This window comes from Crocuta crocuta, unplaced genomic scaffold (assembly GCF_008692635.1).
Source record: "Crocuta crocuta isolate KB4526 unplaced genomic scaffold, BGI_CrCroc_1.0 scaffold70, whole genome shotgun sequence".
Classification (NCBI taxonomy): domain Eukaryota; kingdom Metazoa; phylum Chordata; class Mammalia; order Carnivora; family Hyaenidae; genus Crocuta; species Crocuta crocuta.
Genome location: NW_027528417.1, coordinates 15,593,051 through 15,613,382, shown reverse-complemented (window position 1 = coordinate 15,613,382; position 20,332 = coordinate 15,593,051). Strand labels below are relative to the sequence as shown.

General features: G+C 44.3%; 1 protein-coding gene across 3 annotated transcripts in view; it reads right to left on the bottom strand.

The window, feature by feature from the left end:
• The window catches only part of DGKG (diacylglycerol kinase gamma), a 160,401-nt gene that overhangs the window by 66,959 nt on the left and 73,110 nt on the right, over positions 1 to 20,332 (bottom strand). For all 3 annotated transcript variants that reach the window (XM_077754424.1, XM_077754425.1, XM_077754426.1), the window contains one exon: positions 19,955 to 20,019. In XM_077754424.1, coding sequence (XP_077610550.1) covers positions 19,955 to 20,019 — 65 coding nt within the window. The remainder of the gene's footprint in view (positions 1 to 19,954; positions 20,020 to 20,332) is intronic.

Below are 20,332 nucleotides of genomic sequence, written 5' to 3'. Positions count from 1 at the left end.
GCTGGAATCCAAGGCCCAGTTCCCAACTTCGAGTCCTTGTTTGTCCCTTACCTTTCCACCTTCCCTGGCTTCTGTTGCTGTGCCCTGGATACATCTGAGAGAAGTGGAAAAGTCAGCCAGAGCCACACCAGCTCGCAACTGCAGAGCTGTCGGCCATTCTTAGCTGTGCTTGTGGGCTGGCTTTGCTCACATCTACCCAGCCACAGGCACAGCCAGGAGACTGCAGCTCCAGGTTGGCTGGCTCTAGTACTCAGAGCCCCGTAGCCCTCTTCTTCACAGAGCCTATGGTCTGGGCCTCCTTATTGGCCTCTGGTCTCTACTCTTGTCCCAGTGTAACAAAGGGCCAAACCCACTGGGCAGCCTCTCCACCATTTTGATGGAGTCTGGGGTCCAGAGCATCTACCTGCTCTGAACAGTGACCCTTTTCTTCTACCCAAGACAGTGTATTTCCATGGACTATGGACATATTTTCCCTTGGTGAGCTCTCCCCATTTCTGTCTGGCACCTGACAAAGTCTCTGCCTCAGGGCAGGCCTCCAGCAAGTCTGAAACCTGCTCCTCCCCCAGTGCAGCACCCGAGGACACACGTGTGTGTGTGTGCAGACATACATGCAGGCCAAAACCAGGCGGCTTCTCTGATACTGTTACTGAGCACGCTCACAGGCATGGCCTCTCTGAGGCAACGGGGTCTCTAGAAGCCCCAGAGCCTTGCTTGAGATCTGCCACAGTGATGTGAATGCCACCATGTGGTCCTGCCACTTTGGGGGTGACCCTCAGGAGCGACAGCTGGCGAGGCAGCTAGGGTTTTCCTCTCCTGAGGGCCTGAGTCTCTGGAGTGTTTTTCCAGTCAGTATTTGTCCTTGCCAAGAGAACATTGCTCCCTTCCCCCATCCAAAAAATTAAAATAAAAATATTAAAAATCTCACAGAGTTTGGCTGCTTTTAACAATCTTTTCTTCCTTTGAAGATTTATTTGTGGAATGAAAATCCCCCTCAGGCCAATTTGGCTGATGCTAGAGGGCTCTGAATAAGCTTGCCCTCTCAGAAAGCAAAGTCAAATACCTGGACAAAAAGAAATCGTGCACCCAGAGGAAAAGGGGCAAAGGCAGGGCGGATGTGTGTCTCTAAGGTTCTGTAATGATTACATAGCTGTTGTGTGCCTTTTTGACTCTGAACTATGCTTTACTAGCGTTCACACGTCCATCAGCCCCGGGAGCTGGTCTTTGAAGGCGGGTGAGGACAATTAAAGCCCAGGTAGCTGAGGATGGCTGGTTAGAACATAAGCCCCCGACACCTAGAAAAGGCAGGCCACTCTGCCTTTGAGCTTGTGCTGAGGAAGGCCACTTCCTGGGTCCTGACCAACCAAGGCTAGAAACTCAAAACCATCCGGGTAAGCAGAGGAAGGCCCCAGAAACAGGTCCACACCCGCACCCTACTATGATTGCCAGGTAGGTCCCTAGACAGACAGCAGAACTTTGCCTTGAGAGTCATCTCTGTCTGTTGAGAATCATCTCTGTCTCCACTTACCCAATGTTTATTGTGTGCTGGGACCGCACTAGCTGTTTTACAAACCAAATGGTCCCTCATGTGGTCCTCACATCTACCCTGTGTGGTAGGTGCACTGGTGATTACTCTGTAGATGCATTTGAGACTGTAGTTCTTGAAAATGCAAAGCCACACTGGAATGGGATCCTAGTATCTGAGGTGATGAATGAGCCTGCTCTCCTCTCTCTCTCTCCCACAACCAGTCTTTCTGAACAGGAGGCTGTGCCAGATTTCTGATAGGTCGGGTTACAAAAGTTCCTTAGTTAAGCCAGTTGTTTGTCACTCTGAGCACATTTCCCCATAGAAACAATGTTATGTTGAGATTGGGTTCCCAGGCTAAACTACAAGAGCCAATTAACCCATTATGTATCTAGTTTTGGGAGATAGCTTGGTGGAACTGATGAAGGTCAGTCACTTACTTCCATGTAGTCTGGGGCAAGTTATTTAGTCTCTGTGCCTTAGTTGCTTCATCTTGCATTGGGATGATATTATCTACCTTGCAGGGCTGTTGGGAATATTGACTGAGTGGATCGTATGACAGACCCTTGGATAATGGCACAACAGAACTCCATTGCCACATATAAAACTGGCTTTGTGGCCTCGTGGATTCTGAGTTCCATCTTGAAATATAAGTGATGCACCTTTCTTGTCAAATTTCCTGGGAAAGGAACATGGTGACTCTTGTGCCCTCAAATCCCTGGTGGGCACCCTTGAAGTCTGGGCTAGAGTTTTCATCAGAATGGGGCTGGAGGTGCCAAAGGGAAGTGGGAAGTAGCAGAGGTAGGGAGGTGAGTCGGGGCACAGCATAAGCATGCACCATATTTCTTCCTTCTGTTATAAAACTACATAACAATCTGGTTACTTCTTCCTGAGTTTCCTGTGCCTTCCATTCCATGAACCAGCTGGACACCTCCTGGTCAGATTAAATACAGACTAACTAGTTCCCTTCTTGCGTCCTTTGCCTTTTAAGTCATGAAATTGTTAGCAAGGCAAGCCAACGATTCATTAGATGGGGCAGATGCCTGGATAAATACCCCCTTCCCATCCCTATTTCATCTTCTTCCTGTGCCAGTTTTCAAAATCTTAACTAGGAAAGTATCAGCCAGAGCCTCACTCTGCCTGAGAAGACTGTAGTATACACTGCCAGCAAAATCCTTTCTATTTTGCCCTTTAGAAAAGCTCATCCATATGCTCTCGGCTTTGCTTCCACTCTGATGTTTGTGACTTCTGATACTTGTGTATGCACTCCTAACACCCACTGCAGTGACTGCGATCATGTGAACCTGTCACCCTCACAAGCATAGCATTCTGGTATGTTTGATCCTAATGACTGTCTGTGGTCTCAGAGGTCATGCTCACTCCCCTGAGAAACCCAACCTGCTTGCTCTGCCCCCTCACCGTGCAGTTGGCAAACGTGTCCCCACTGTGGATGTGACCCCACTGTTCCTCCCTGCCAGTTCCTCAGGAGAACTGCTTGGCACCTCCTCTGCCAGGCTTCTTATTTCTAGCTCACACCTGCTGCCCCTCCGTGGGCTGTGATTTTAGAGTTTCATTTGAACGTTCTACTTTATCCCCTTAAATCTCATTTGAAAGCACTCCTGTTTGGTCCTCAAGTCTCTGGCCAAAAATATTCCTCTTGGTTTATGTGACAAGCTCCTGATTCCTGGCCAGGGGCCTGTCATTCCAGCATCGAGATCCATGGTCCAGGAGAACAGTCATTCTCAGATCGGCTACAGAGAAGCTCTGTGTTCCCCATACATGCCTGTTTCTTCTAAAATTATGACTCATGGCTGAGGAAGAGACTTAAGCATTGCCTCTGCCCCACATCCCTTAGTTTCCTACTCAAGATACCAGAGTCACTAGTGATACTGACCAGGATTCTTCTGGATCTGTTATTTGCCCCCACACCCACTGGCAAGAGGGAGAAATAGTCTATGGGTTATATGAGTATGCGCACCCCTTTTGGTCTCTAGTGCAGAGACTTTACCAAAGTGAAATCAGCAAAAATACTGGTTTCATTAGATGCTCTGGGGTAGGGGAGTTCTATGGTCAAGTAAATTTGGGAAACTAAATACCGTGTTTTTGCATAGTCTCAATAGATTAGACTCTATATTAAAGGCTGTATAATTTCATGCAGAAAAGAAATATACTAAACTTGGAATTTCCCAGGTATATTTGATGATTGTCCTCCTGTGAGTTTCCTTTTCACATCCCATGGAATGCACTTTAACCAATGCTACTTTGATACATGCTTGAAGGCAACAACCTGAGAAGCTACTTCATTGGCTCTCATGAAACCTCATGATGAGTCTGCTGGCTGTCCTGCTTTCCCTTCTCTGGAAGGTCCAAGTCTCTTCTCCTAGGGTACAGTCTTACACTTTAACTTTTTTTCCCAAACAGAGATGAGAGCATTTCCTCTTTATTTCCATGTCATATCTATCTATTGGTCAGACTCTGACTTTGCTTTATGTTCTTTGACCTTCTGAGTCCCTTTTCTTTCCAGATCATTTATTTTAGGGCATCTAGAAACCCTTCATCAATGCAAAGACACTGATCTCTTAAGCTTCCTGAAGCCCATTCATTTGCTCCTTTGGTAGGAGACCAATTTTCATGTGCAGCACCAAAAATCTGTGACCAAGGTTAAGCAAGAAAAAGAACTAATAATTGTCTTCCATCACATCCCTAGGTTATATTTCTTGAGCATCAGTGTGACAACTTGGAGGCCCACAGATCTTATGAGGCCAGGAAATATGTTCATTTGTCTTGCACTGTGATTTTTAAAATTGGAAGATTTGAGGATTATATACACACCTGGAGCCCAGCTTCTCTTGAGAAATCAGATTTATTAATACTTGGGTAGCTTTCCAACTGGCAGCAATTGGCTGGAGCTGAGTGCTGGCTGCTTCCATTATACAGGGCACATACTCTCCAGTTTCCTAGAGTCCCCACCACTCCTGACGGCCTCACACTCTCTCAATTCCCTCACTTACATTAACTGCTTGGCCTCTGCTGCCATTTGGATTTGTGACCCCTCAGAGACCTTTGTAGTCTCCTCCTGGACATTTTCCTAGGAGCTGCCTCAAAACTGTCTTCCCCACTTCCTTCTCCACCTGATTCTTCACATCTGAGCTGCTCGTGCCTTTGGTTATGAGTCCTAGTATGTATCTAATGTCAAGGACTGAGGCTTGGTATTTGCACTGATTACGTACACAGAAGTAAAATATCATCCCAAGTCCACCTCTTCTGGGGAAAAAATATTTTCAGTTGCTCTGTGCGTATAGGTCAGGCACACATGGTAGGTTTATCAACTATTTGAAAATCACAGAACACCAGGTAATGAACTTGTCCTTTAACTACTGAAGAAGTAGCTCAAGCTTATGTTTACCTTTCCCCTTAATTTTCCACTTTGCACAAATGATGGTTATTATGAATGCTAATGTACTATCAAGTCTTGATTATTAAGGGACAAATTACCCAGTCCTCAGATCTCTTCTTTTCTAACTCATTGGCTTATTGTTGACTGTTTCATTCTTCTTTAGTGTAGTTATTGCTAGTTTGGTGGAGAGCAAGATTCTAAGTACAAATCATGAACCAGGCCATTAGCTCAAATCAGAGGGCATCCTGTTGTATTGTATTCACCTCAACCCTGCACATGTCTGCAGAAACTCTGATTATGAGCAACCTCTATTCCCCTCCCTGTTCAAGTCCAGGGACAAGGTGATACAGAAGAGGAAAGGGAAAACCCAATTACTTAGAATGCTAATTAATAGGAATGTATTAATAGCTCCAATAAAGGTTTCACTAAGACTAACAGTTTGGGATTTTAATTCACCCACAATATTCTTACCACCTCTTGCCCTGTGGTAATCCCAAACTAGAGATTACGGACACACTTCCAGCCCACTGAGTTCAAAGGTAAGGTAAGGCACTTGGCTTGATTGGCGCTTTGGAATGCTCTCCAAAAAGGTCCACTTTCAAGATGAAAGGGACTCTTCATTCAACAGAAGACATCTTGTTACTAGACAGTGAGGAATTTCAATCTAAGTGTAGGTTCAATAAACATGACTATTTAGCAATTATTTAAGTCCCTGATGCTTTAGCAATCTGAGGGTATGAGTACATTCTTGGAATGAGGAGAGCCTCTCTTTCATTGAAGAGCATTAGAAGCTAGGGAAAATACTTTCTTAGTAAAAGGTGAAGTGGTAAAGCAAAAAGAAATAGGAAATTAAACACTCATACAATCTTCAAAGTAGAGATCTATAATCTTCAAAGTAGAGATGTGATGATCCCTCTCAAAAAGGTGTTTACAGAAGGATGCTTATGCTGGGAAGAGGGTGAAACCTAAAGTCCTGTCCAAAGCTTGGAGTCTGTAAGTTAGTATTACAGATAAGAGTCACAACACTATACATTTCAGTGAGAGAGTCTACACCTGAAAGATTTCAAACCATTCATTTATCTACTCTAATTCTCAAAAGCATCATAGGAGATAGTTGTGATTTCCACATGACACACCGGAAAGTTAAGGAATCAGAGAAGTGAGTAACCTTCCCAAGGACAGAGAGTAAGTAAGAAAAAGGGTGGGAGCTAAAAACTCAGTTCTTCTGATTTTGGATGCAGTGAAAGAAACCCAGGGATTAGTATCTACATTTCGTGGAAGGGGAACACAGCCTAACATATGGAGTTGTAGAGCCATTTGCCCAGGGTTTCTGGAGAGATAATATACTTATTTCACCAGAGAGTTACTGAGTTTCCTGATGAGTACAGCAAAAGGCCGCTTTCACAATTTCCTTTGGCCAAGTAACAAATGCATTAGAATTGTCTTTAGTAAATGTTGATTTAAATGAAGGATTAAAGTTAATCACTTGAATCTTTCTTGAGAATACCTATTGTTTTTCAATGGCTTTTTAATAAAACAGGTGCAAATATGAAAAGTTTAAGAAAAATATATCAGACTGAATATGCTAATCACGTCAGCTCTACATATACAGCTGGTTGCTGGTGTACCACAGAAACGCCCCTAATGCAAAAGGACGATAATTCTCCAAAGTTCTAATTAGTCAAGTATAACAGAGGGATAATAAACTCTGACATTCTTTTCTTTGGAGATAAAAACAAAAACCATTCTAGACTAAATTAAAAAAATTTTTAATGTTTATTTATTTTTGAGAGAGAGACAGAGTGTGAGCAGGAGGGGCGGGCAGAGAGAGAGAGAGAGGAAGACACAGATTCTGAAACAGGCTGCAGGCTCCAAGCTGTCAGCACAGAGCCCAACTTAGGACTCGAACTCATGAACCATGAGAACGTGACCTGAGCCAACGTCTGACACTTAATGGACTGAGCCACCTATGCTAAGTTTAAAAGCAGCCTAAGTCAACGTCTGCATGAGAGAATCTGAGGAACAGAGAATGACATGTTGAACTTTCTTCAATATGGATTTCTACTTCCACAACCAAACAGCATGCTTCACCATTCAGGGCTTGTGACACAAAGCCCTGTGATTGGTTTCCACGGTTTTTCCTGCCCTTTTACGAATGAACTCCCTCAGGTGAGCAGAGCTGGTTCTTGTTGCCTCTCTCCTGACAGCCCCCCTCCTTCTGTCTCCCTGAGGGTTACCTCCTCTGTCTCTGGGTCTCTCTCTGACTTAATAGCCTGTACACCCATACATTTCAGTATAAAGGTCCCTGTTTCTAGGAGCCCTGAAATTTTGGTTCTGGAAATACTTTGAAAGATAATTCATTCCCTCACTGACCTATTCAAAAAGTAATTGCTGACCGACTACCTTCCCATCTGCTCACTCACCTGTAGGATAAAGTGCAAACTCTTGTGCAAAGTGTTGAGATCGTGCCACAACTGCCTCCCACCTGCCTTTCCACCTCAGCTCAGAACCGCTAGCCCCTCTCTTCACACCCAGGGCCCTCTCACACGTCTGCGCTTTGCCCAGCCTGCCTCTCTCCTCCTAGTATACACGCAGCTCCTTCTTTACTCAGGGCATTCCCATTTCTCTCTCAATCTCACACTCAAATATAACCTTCCTTCTGAAGTCTAATCCCACTTTCTCAGTTAGGTGCTTCCATAACACGCTCATTATTCTTGTCTCCATGTTAAAACAAAGCCTACCATATTAGATTTCCTTCTTTTGTGAGAGCTTGAGGGAGGATTAGTATGGTGGGTTAAGTTGTCTTCTCCAAGAAGCTTTGTTGAAGTCCTAACCCTGGCACTTTTGAATGTGACTGTATTTGAAAATAGGGTCTTTGCAGATGTAATCAAGTTAAGATGATGTCATACTGGATTAGGGTGGGCCAAGTCCAATGACTGGTATCCTTATAAGAAGAGAGGAATCTGACAGAGACACATAGACACAGAAGGAGGATGCATGTGAAGACGAAAGCAGAGATTGGAGTTTTGCAGCTACAAGCCAAGGAATGCCAAGAATTCCTGGCAACCACCAGAAGCAAGAAGAGAGGTATGGGACAGATTCTCCTTCAGAGCCTGGGAAGGAACCAATCCTGCTGACGCCTTGATTTCAGACTTTCAGCCTCCAGAATTGTGGAAGAATCAATTTCTGTTGTTGGAAGCCACCCAGTTTATGGTCATATGTCATGGCAGCCTTAGGAAACGAATATAGTTGGTGATAGCTTCTGTACCAGCTCATCTTCCCAACTAGACCCATGGGCTCCTGAAAATAGGGGCTGTGGTAATCCATATCTCCTCAGCCCCAGCACAATACTAACACCAGATAGATAGTCAACACATTAGGACCAAATGAGGGAACATGCTCAACACCATTCTTCTGCTTTTTAGGTCAGTGGATCCCAAAAGGGGTTCATTCTCTGAATGAGCAAGCTTAGGAATGAAGTGGAGAAATAACAGTTTAGCCCCAGAACAGTGACTTACAGAAGACAAAGAAAAAAAGAAATCAAAGTGGGAAAAAAATGTGTCAAAAACCTTGTAGGTGGATTGTAAGAAAGTGGAGGCCAGGGCTGGGGTTGGTCAGGGAGAGAGTGTTCCAAATATTTTGCACTGTATTTGGAAACAAGCAATAGATGATGATCAGGCCCCAGGAGGAGATGCGGTACTAGACTGAGGAGTTAAGGGCAGAGTGGGCTAGGGGAGAGCAGTGGAGCAAGCAAACGGTAAGGCTGGACTGGTCTTTGGGAGATGTTTACAAAGGGTCCCGGAGGCAAGGCAGGCAAGTTTAAATTCTATAAAACGGGGCAAGGATGGTGACAGCACGTGCCTGTGTGCAGAAACAGGATAGAAACATGGGCAGCTACCAAACTGGGGGCCTGAGAAGAAAGAGCATTGAGATGGTCAGGGGGCTGCGGTGGCAGTCCTTAGGAGGGGACATCGTGGGGACTAGCTGGGAGCTCAGGAGCAAAAGGTGGCAAAGGTCCCCTAGGGGACACCCCAGTGGTTTGCTGGCAGAGGGCTCTCTCTCGTTTGGTGGGTACAATATGCTCACCCCTGGGGGCTCAGAGAAGATGGTGTATTTGTCATCCCAGATGAGTGAGCCTGGCTTCCATTTTTATAAATCTTTTGCAAAATATCCCATAACTTCTCTCAATAACTCATTTTAGCCTTTAATGGGTCTCCAGGCCCGGAGACTCTTCCTCTCATCCAAAACAGCAATTCCTCACTTTAGAAGCACATTCCGCCCTCCCCCTCGCCTCCCTCCCTCCTTCTTTTATGAGCCGAGATGAAGAGTAAGAAGGTGTGGTCACTATTTCCTGTTGTGAGTCCTTCGCACACTTGAGGCCAAGTACCAACACATTCTCTGCTCCTCCTCTCCAAAAAACAAAACAAAACAAAATATACTTTGGCTTATTTAAGGTTTTCTCATGGGGCCGTTCATTGTCTCTCTGGCTCTTCTCTAGTCTCTTTTTTGGATGTTTCCTTGGTCACAGGCACCAAACTGGGCATCCAGAGATACAGGGAAGGGCAGCAGAATAAATGGCAGCTGCAGAGTCAGACAGATGTAAGTGTTGATAGTAGCTCACCTGTCACCTGGTTGTATGTTCTTGAGCAAGCTGTGTAACCTCCCTGGGCCTCCATTTTCCCATCTGTAAAATGCATCCATTATATTTACCTTATATTTGGAGAGTTGTGCCAGTTAAAATTAAAGCACATGAAATTCTTGAAAATATTCAATAAATGATGGCTCCCAATTGTCGGTGTGGGCTGGGGCAATGCTGATTACCTTGAGAAAACCACCTTTTAAGGCCTTTAATCAACACGCTGAAAGTATGTGTGCTTAAACAACTCCACCACTACATGGTTCAGATGGCCATGCTTGCTATCTCCGACGGTCACAGGAAACACAAACTGGTCTTATTCTAATACTGCAAAATGGAGCACAGGGCGAGGAACTGTGCTAAGGGAATCATTTTCAAATTTCCCTTCCACAAAAGTAGAGCTGTAGAACAGATCAGATAGTTCCTTCATTTGCAAAGGGACTTGAGTAGTGATATCTTTAAAACTCTCATACTGATTGAATAAAATCATTGGGATTTTTTTTTTAATTGCAGAAGACTCCCCCTGCAGATAAACTAACTCTAATCCCTCCATAACCTATAAATGCTACTGTATTAACAGCGTTTTCAACCAATGTATACAGTGTGTTCTCAAGTAAATAAAACTGTGCAGTGAAAGCAGAAAGAAATATGTTATAATGCTAACAGTGTTTATTTCCTGGGGGACAATATTATTTGTTTTTCCACACTAAGCCTTAATTACTTGTATACAGAAAAATTGTTTAAGAAATGGTATATATAACTTTTTAAAAATATGTTATCACAAATACGTAAAAATATGTTCATCAAGTAAACTGCTGAAATGCACCAAAATGGTAATGTTGTTTCTCAGTGATGATGTTATGAGTGATTGTTTTTTCTTTAACTTCTCTAAATTTTACAAATTATTTATAACAATATTTCAATGTATTATGTAATCATACTTTATGATATAGTATTAAACTCCATAATGCTAAATGCATTCAAAAATTTATCAAGATAAATGAAGAGAAAAAAGTATGTCATATACTGCTCCATTGGTGATTCATATCCTATTACCAACAGATATTTATCTGTCCCTCTCAGAGAATTATCAAATCTCAGAATTTTAAGGGTTTCTGAGTCATTTAAAATGACTATTATTTGAGGTAAGCTCTGTCTTTGTAATAATGAGAATATTAATAACAATCTAGCATCAATGTGCCAAGCCTCTGTAATAACCACTTTAAATGAATTGCTTCATAGGAACTTCAAAATAATGCTATGGTACTTAGGTAAAGTACTTGTAGTAGGCTGAATAATGTCCTGCAAATGTCCATGTTCTAATGCCTAGAAGCTGTGGATATGAATATATTAGTTTATAAGGCAATACTGAGTAGGTTCAGTATCATCACAAGGATCCTTTTAAGTGGAAGAGGGAGGCAGAAGGAGACTATCAGAAGGATGCCACATCGAGAAAAATTTGACTGGCCATTGCTGGCTTTAAAGATGGAAGCGGTGGGGGGCGGGGGCGCAGTGCCTGAGTGGCTCAATTGGTTAAGTGTCCACCTTGGGCTCAGGTCTTGATCTCACGGTTTATGAGGTGTAGCCCCACGTGGGGCTCTGTGCTGACAGCTCAGAGCCTGGAGCCTTCTTCAGATTCTGTGTCTCCCTCTCTCTCTGCCCCTCCCCCACTCATGCTCTGTCTCTCAAAAATGAATAAACGTTAAAAAAAAAAAAAAAAAGATGGAAGGGGGCTGCAGCCAAGGAATGAAGGCAACTTCTAGATACAAGAAAAGGTAAGGAAATGGATTCTCCCTTATAGCCTCCAGGAAGGAATGTAGCCCTGATAATGCCTTGAGTTTAGCCCAGTGAGACCTAGTTCAGATTTCTGACCTCCAGAACTATAACAGTGTTGTTTTACAACACTATTACAATCACTAAATTTGTGGTAATTTGCCACAGCATCCACAGGTAACAAATATGCTATTATATTCCAATTTTACAGGTGAGCAGACTGAGGCTTAGAAGAGCAACTTGATTAAGGTCACATGTAATCCCAGCATTTATATCCAGGTTGTTGACGACAGCACCTACACCCTTTGGCGGTTGGCCACACTGGAGCCCCAGATGTTTGTCTAGCACCTGTCTGGACATTTAATACTTGAAAATGCATTTCCTGGTAGTTCCCTTCACTTGAGGATGGATTTAACTGGTAGAACTGATGTCCTATATTTGGTGCTTAAAGTGGTCTTTCTAGTTATTTTCCCCATTGATTTTTCTTGCAAAATAACCTAATTTCTCCTTCATGAGAAATATTTTTTAAATGTTTGTGGTCAATAATCACTTCTCCCCAAGTCTTCTCTTCTTTGGGTGAAACAATCCCAGATTCAGCCTTTCCTTATAAGACATTAAATTCCAGGGGCGCCTGGGTGGCTTAGTCGGTTAAGCGTCCGACTTTCACTTAGGTCATGATCTCGCGGTTCGTGGGTTCGAGCCCCACGTTGGGCTCTGTGCTGCCAGCTCAGAGCCCTGAGCCCATTCTCAGAGTCTGTGTCTCCCTCTCTCTCTGACCCTCCCCTGCTCACTCTGTCTCTCTCTCTCTCTCCTAGAAATAAATAAAAATATTAAAAAAAAAAAAGACATTAAATTCCAGCACTTTCCTGACCTTTTCTCTCTGGAAAGCCTCCAGACTGTCAACACCCATTTGAGGACTCAGCCAATTCTTACCTTACTTTGAATTCATGTACTTTGATTTTCTTCCATGAGGTTATCACACTGACCTCAGCCCTTCTGAACTTGATTATATATTACATCTTGAGCTCTTTGATGGAAATATTTCTAAAAATCAATCAATCAACCAATACTGATAACTTCTGGATTATTTGGCCTAAAGACTTGAACACATAGCTTGCTTTCAAGTTCCTTATGATATTACCACAAACTGATTCTACCCTTTGTTGACATGAATCATACCTTTCTTGTTTTAGCCTAGCAGGGGCTAGAAGAAAATGCCTGTTAAGCTATAATAAGGAACTGTTCTGGCAAACCAGCAACTTTGTAAGGAGCCTTGAGATATCAGAGGCTGCTCCTATATACCAGTCTGAGAAGTTGTGCTATCTGTTCCAATGCAGAGATGAGACAGGAGGAAAATGAAGGAAATGTGATTTCATCAGATTATTTAAAATACTGTGAATCTTTTAGGGCAGAGAGACCTGCTCACAAATATTCATAATAGCCTCCTAAAATCTTTGACCATCCATACCTCTAAATGATCCATGTTGCTATTCCCTCATTTCCGCAAAGAAACATGGGCTGACTGTAAACAAATAAGACAGCAAGAACAATAGCAACAACAAAAACCAAAAACAAACCCCCCAAAATCCCCAGAAAACAAAAACAAAAACAAACCCCCAAACCAAACCCAAACAAAAAAACTAAACCAAACCAAACCAAAAACCCCCCTGAGCTTATGCAATTGCATAATGATGAATGCTTGGTAAAAAAACATGAACCCATATTTTACTCATTCATTTCACTCCCTGCATCTCTTCCAAAGAGGGGTGTGGGGAGGGTCGGGAATAAAACATTTTTGTGGGCAAGTATATAAACATTCCAGTAATTAAGTCAGTTGCTCTGTCAGAACTGACTTGAAGAGTCAAAGGTACTTGAACGCAAGACATAAGGTTTGCATTTCCTTTATAAATACCTACGGGAGTAAGAATAAAAATAGAAACGCCACAATCAACTTAATTTGGGCTTTTCTGAATTCCAAATGTTTGAAAAAATTGTTTGATATATTGAGGGAAATAGGTGCAGACAGTTTGGACCTCTGGGTCCCTAGGGCACCCTCTCTCAGGGTGCCAAATATCAGACAAGGAGGAGCAAAACCCAATTCAGGGCACAGAATGAAGCCTCCAACGGTGAGGATTTCAACCCTGCTATGTCTGCTGCTGTTGTACCTTCATGCTTTGGAAAAGTGAAACCTCTGGGCTGTAACTCTGGGCTACCTCACAGGGCTCCTGGAAAGAATAACTTAGAATGGTTTCGTTTTCAGATAAAAAAAGAAAATCTTATGTAAATGGTGATACAGTCTATGCTTGTGACTAAAGAGCATACTACAGGTATTCAAGAGAGGAGGCCCTTTCATTTCCAGAATTCTATGATTTGAGCTTTCCTGGCTTCTATTTTACCTCCCACAGAATATCTCTGTTAAATTCAAAGTAGAAGAAGAGGTGCTTAGTGGGTGAGGGAAGAGTCAGCATGAAAGGAGGATCATCACGTCTCCAGGATCTGACTGCCCTTGGCCTACCCCTACTCACTGATGGTGCACTCCATGGCCCCATGCTGGGAAGCCTTAGATATCCATGGAGCACATGGCACCTGCCCACAACTTCTCCTTACTCACTCCTACCCCATTTCTCCTGCTACCATGTCAGCTGGGGTCTGGGATCCCAATCTTGATCCTGTCTCTAGCCTGAACTTGGCATTTGGACTTACAATCTCTGGTATTCAGACCCCACACCTCTGCCTCTTGAACACTCATGGAGCCTATAAAGGGAATTTTCTCTACAGCTCCAGTCCTATAGAATTCAGCTCAATCCTGGCTAATTGAGGCCATCCTCCCATCCCCTAGGAGAGGGATTTGGACAGATTCAATGTATCACAAATGGGGTCTCTTCCAACTTTTAGTTGGCCTCCAACTTTTCAGTTCAAAGGCCATTCCAGTAAAACAAAGGCCACATGATGACCGAATCCCACTAGCCACTCTGTCAGAAAAGCCTTTAATTGGCAATTTAAGGCAATGCTTTCCTCCTGCTTGTCATTCAACAATTTTCAACAACAGATGTTTATTGATTACCTACCGTGTGCCTTGAACTTACACATGATCTCATTATGCTTACAGCAACCTTGCAAGATTTGCAGGGGAGGAAGCAAAGGATTAAAGAGATTAAGTAACTTGCCCAAGGTCACACAGCTAGTAAGTGCCAGGGCCAAGTTTTGATGCCAGCGTAGACTATACCCTGCTGCCTCATTCTATAAATATCTGTTAAGTGCTTAGTTATTTGCAAGATGTATTTCCAACCTCTTAAGGTCTCAGGCTACATTAGGGCTTCTGAGGGAACCCCTCATCAACTACTCCATGGGCCTGGTTCCAAGAAAGCTAACACTCTAGCATCTATTAATTACCCAAGGGCTTTTGGGAAAGGTGGTCAGCTTTTGGTAGGAATGAAGCACTGTTTCGGTCCCTTTGAAGGGCCTAACAGGAAATACCTTGCTTCAGCCTAAACTTCTGAGGGACATATTCAAGTGGATGGCACTCAACAGGTTTGGAATAACACATTCCTCAAGTGCTCTGAGTTTCTGACCAACAATGAAAAAATTCCACAGTCAGACTTCTCTTTCTGGACACTCAACCACAGTGACATTGCAATTTGGTAGTCTTCATGTATATCTCACACACACACACACACACACACACACACACACACACACACACACACACAATGCTTCACAGAGAGTTAATCCAGAAACTTCATCTTCGTGGAGAACTGGTTCTTGGATATCTGGAAGACTTTAGGGGTATCATCAGCTCATCTGCAAATGCTGACTACTGCCTGCTTGAGGTACTTATAATTCCTTCCCTCCTCCTTAGTTGAAGCCCTCTTTCCTCCATTCTTTTACCTTTATTGCAAACTTCCTTCCACTCCTGTGAGCCCTGGCAAATGTGAGGTTTACTGAGAAAATAAATTCCTCTCTTCTTGCCAGGGCCAGCTCATCGGAGTGAAATCTGCATAGCTGCAAGGAGCCCCACACTTAGAAGGGCTCTGTGCTTGGTTTAATTAATGGTCTGCTGTCACTGACTTGGAATTCTTAATAATTTTGAACAAGGGATCCTGTATTTAACATTGCACTGGGCCACACAAATCACATAATTGGTCCCGCTCTGTGCTGTGGACATTGAGATAGGGAGAAGAGTCAGACCATATGAGTTAAAACTGGATAGTGTACCTGTGATCCCCCTCTGGAACTCAGCAGGCATTTTCCCATGAGAAGTAATCCTCAGGTGGATAGAGTCGATAAAAGCTCTGCCCTCCTTAGCCTAATGTTTTCGTATTTAAAATGGGGATAACATGTTAATTTGTATGTTATTCTGTTGAGTGGGATCATGCATATAGTACCCATCAGAGTCTTTGATATTTGACCAGTGAAATCCACAGGAGATACCAGGTACAGAAAACAGAGTTTGAACTCTGGAGGAGTCTAGAGCTAGCTTAGAATTGCATCAGCTCTGGCGCTTAAAAAGATGCATGACTTTTTAAGTCATGGGGTGCCTGGATGGCTCAGTCAGTTAAGCATCTGACTTTGGCTCACGTTATGATTTCATCGTTTGTGAGTTCAAGCCCCACAAGTGGCTCTCTGCTGTCAGTGCAGAGCCTGCTTCGGATCCTCTGTCTCCCTCTCTCTCTGCCCCTTCCCTTCTCAAGAATAAATAGGCATTTATTAAAAAAAGAAAAGATGCATGACTTCAGGTAGGTGACTTGGCTTCTCCCAGCCTCAGTGTCTTAATCTGTAAAATGTCTTTCTCTAATATTTATCTTGTAGGGTGATCATGGGATTTCAATAATCTAACGTATTTATTTATTTATTTATTTATGTTTTATTTGTTTCTGAGAGAGAGAGAGAGAGAGAAAGACAGCGTGAGCAGGGGAGGGTCAGAGAGAGAGGAAGACACAGAATCTCAAACAGGCTCCACGCTCTGAGCTAGCTGTTAGCACAGAGCCCTACGTGGGGCTTGAATCCACGAACTGTGAGATCATGACCTGAGCCGAAGTTGGATGCTTAATTGACTGAGTCACCCAGGCGCCCCAATCTAATATATTTAAAGAACCTAGTTTATCACCTGGCACCTGGTAAGAACTCAAAAAATAACAGTTCTTAGTTCGGTTCCCTTGTAACACCATTTCTGTACTCTAAACTCATTTACAGGTGATGTAGGGATACAACCATTAATTAGTGTCTTATACAATGACCTACAAAATGGGATCTCCTTGTATGTGAAAATCACTTTGTAAAAAATATTTGAAGATCATTCTTCCTTCTTTGCTAGACTGTGAATTCCCTGAAGGCAAGAACCAGGTCTTATTTACCCTTGTAGCCTACAACACCTTCTAACACATGTTAGAATCCTCAAGTTAAATCAAATCTGTCTTCTGTTGTTTATGCCAACTACAAGGGGATAATTTTCATAACATTCCTAAATTAACAATTAATTATTAGACTGTCAATGATTAGGATGCACAGCGTACCAAACATAGTCCCATCTCTGCCATTAAAGGCTTTTGTATCCTTGCCCATCACACGTAGCTTACGTTCCTGCATCCTTGGGTCTGGTTCTGACTCCTATTTCCTCTAGGGACATAACTCAGTTTTGTACAACCAACCACCTTCTCTGGCAACAACCTGTATAGAGAAGCCACTGGAGGAAGAATTTCCTAAAACCCCAACCAAACAAACCTCATACCCCTTTTAAGATTCAAAGAAGCCTCAGAATGGTGACTTTTTAACCATATAAGGGCTACGGGTCCTTGTGAAAGCCTTCTCATTGTTATGGACTTTGTCTCCAGAAAATTATATTCAATGTCTTACATATAATTTCAAAGTGTTCTCAGAGCTCCTGCAGCCTCTGTACCTCAGGTAAAAAAATTTTGTGAGAAGAGCCCAGAAAACTGAATGAGCAATGTGAAAGATTCAAGTTTCCCAATAAATTCTAGCCCTGTTCAAAACACACTGCCAAGTTCAAAACAAAACAGGTACAACACCCTAGATTTAACCTCAGGGTTATCCCCGAGGGCCCAGTCCTGCACCTTAACGGTAAGGGCATCCAGCCAAGCACTGACTACTCTCTGGAAAACCTAAGTTCAGCCGAGTAAAATGAAGCCTTGTTTGATAATATCGTTTACATTTCCAAATCCTGGGTATCAAGCTTTCTTCCTATCCCTTGTGGCCCTTCCTAAGTTTAGCCGCTGGTGTAATGGGGTAACCATGGCAACAACCACCTGCCTATTTAAAACCATCTCCAAAGCTAAATAAGGAAGCCTGGGGAAAATGGCTGCTTGCCTGCCTCTCAGTGGACAAACTGGGCACTCCTGAGTATTTTCAACATGAGCAAGCAGGCACGGGAGAAGCAGCATGGACTCAAAGTTCTTACTGGGAAGAGTCCTAGGACCTTGTGACACAGGGCCCACCTCTGTGCCCCTATGTCTCTGCTTACTTGCAGACACATAGATTTACACACAAATCTGTGTGCCTGCCATCCCAGGCAACCAGGCCACCTCGACCTTGACCAGGGGAAGGGTGTGTACCTCACTGGAGAGTAGTCTTATTAATGGAATTGGGGGAGTGGGAAGGAAGAACAGTCACCAGATCACTAAGAAATGTGCAATTACAGCTTCTTTTTTTTTTTTTCTTCCCCTGATAGAGGTATCTTCCTAATTGTATTTAATCATGTGGATAATTGATGATTACTCTATTTATGTCATATGTTGACCTATTGATTTCTGGAATATGGAGAAATTTCCCCCTCCTTCCGCTTCCTCACTTTCTACAAATTATAGGGGCTTTGCTTCTTCCCTGCCAAGAGACCAGCACCCCTTGCTCTACCTCAAGCATCCTACCTTCTCTCATTCCTTGTTATCTTGTACATTTGGTTCCTTCGGGCTGGGCAGCCCTTCTCTTTTTGTCAACCTGGCAAATACATCCTTGTTTTCCGTGTCTTGGCATCTGTATGGCTGGGAAGCCCCACCACACCAAATTCCATGCCCTTGCTTTTGTTCCCATAGGTTACCTCGATTCATACCACTTAGCCCAAGTCGTTCTGCATGTCTGCAGCACTGGACGGTCAGCTCCTGCACATGTCTATCCCGAACACCTACAGAACAGTGCCTGGCACAGAGTATGTTTTCAAAAGCTAGTGTTGGATGGATGAATGAACAGAGCCCCTATGGATTTCATAAGCATATGACATCTTAACAAGTACAGGTGTATGACTATGCATAAGGGGACCCCCGTGAAAAGAGGACCCAAAAAGTCTACAGTGGACAGAAGAGAAGGAATGATTTAGTGTGGATGTGAGAGTGACACAGAAGGTGCAGGGCGGGGGGAGGAGGGAAGTCAGCTGATCTGTGAGTCTGCGGCTGCAGTAAGAGTAGGGCTGGACCCACTCTTAACAATCACCTGTTAGTAGCGATTCGTGAGTGTATACAAGCTGTGTGAGACAGCCAGATGGAATATGCCTGGGACAGAACCCCCACCTTAAGGAGAGGAGTTCAGCTATCAGATTCCACAGATCACGTTTCCTGAAGCTGAAGTATGTTACGTTAAAGACTTTCTTTTTTCCAGTTAACGTCTCAGGCAGTGAGGTCAAGGGAAAGGAGTAGGGATAAAAACGATGGCGGTCTTCCTGGGGTGTGAGGCTTTAAATAGATGTCTTCAGACAAGGTTGGGCCTTTGCTCTGAAGAGGATCCTGTCTGCTAACTAAGTCACTCACTCCCTTCAGGCTCAGTCTGCATTCTTCCTACCCACCTGCTTGAGGGTGGGGTGGGATCCAATGGTCATCTTGAAATGGCACAACAAAGAGGGAAAAGGATGGAAATCAACCAAAGAGAAGAAAAAAAGAAAGGAGGAAGAATGGAGAAAGGTATTTTAACAATCCCAGGGGTAGCTATATGTCAGTCAAACTCACTTCTTGCAAATTCCCTCCTGCTAGCAAGAAGGGCTTAGTTTTGTTTGCAAAAGATCCTGTTTTCTCTCTCTCCTTGTATTTTTGGACCTAACATCCAGGCTACACACAGGGTGCGCAGGCTGAGGCTGGAATGTGGAGCGGCTCCAGATCTCACAGCGCCCGCAGGGGCCGCTCTCTGCTGCCCCCTGCTGTCAGGGGACGCGGAGGCACCGCCCTCTCGGCCCTCCGGCGGTCTCCCCTCCCCCCACCCCTTGAGACGGAGAGCAGCTGAGGCCCCTGCCTTTCTGCCTGCCCCTCCGCAGAGAAATTCCGGGGTGCTGGGGCTGCAGGGGCTTTCTGTCTAGAGAAAGCGGCCAAGCCCCTGAAGAGGGTTCCAGTTAGGAAAGAGCAGATCCCTACCCCTTCAAGGCGGGCACACCACGCCCTCCTTGCCAGCCCGGCAAGCCCTCCCTCTGCACAGCATCCTCTGGGAGGGGAGGGCAGGTTTCTGACACTGTTTTCTGCTTGGAAATGGAAACGCTCCTTCCGGCAACGTGGCAGGAAAGCCATGTCTTTGGGCGGTCGGGCCAAGAACGTTTGGGTGAGAGCAGGTGGAGGCCTCGGTCTGGCCGGCAGTGCGGGGGGGCGGGGCGGGGCCAGCGGCCGAGCAGCCAGGCGGCAGCCTTATGGCATCTTACCTGCTGTTGAATTTTTCAGGGTGCTTCTCTCTCATCACGTGGAATCTGTGTGCAATGGAAGCATCCTGAAAGGGAAAGAGAGGAAAGCAGACACCTGGTTAGTGGTCCTGACCGTGCACACAGGCTCTCACTGAAATCCCCCAAACTTCGAGAGTCCATGTCAGAGAAGAGAACAGGAAAGGGTGAACACCAGGTTCAAGGTTAGGGGCTAAGGCCACCAATGCTTGTAGAGCCTATGTCAGTCGACTCCTTGCAGCTGTCCCTCTCTGCCACAGTTCAGGGTGAATGAAGGGGACAAGCCGCTGCCCTTTGAGGAGAGAGAAGGGTGTCTGGGTGTGGGGGCAGTTACAGTGCAGAAGCCACCCACCACCCACAGGT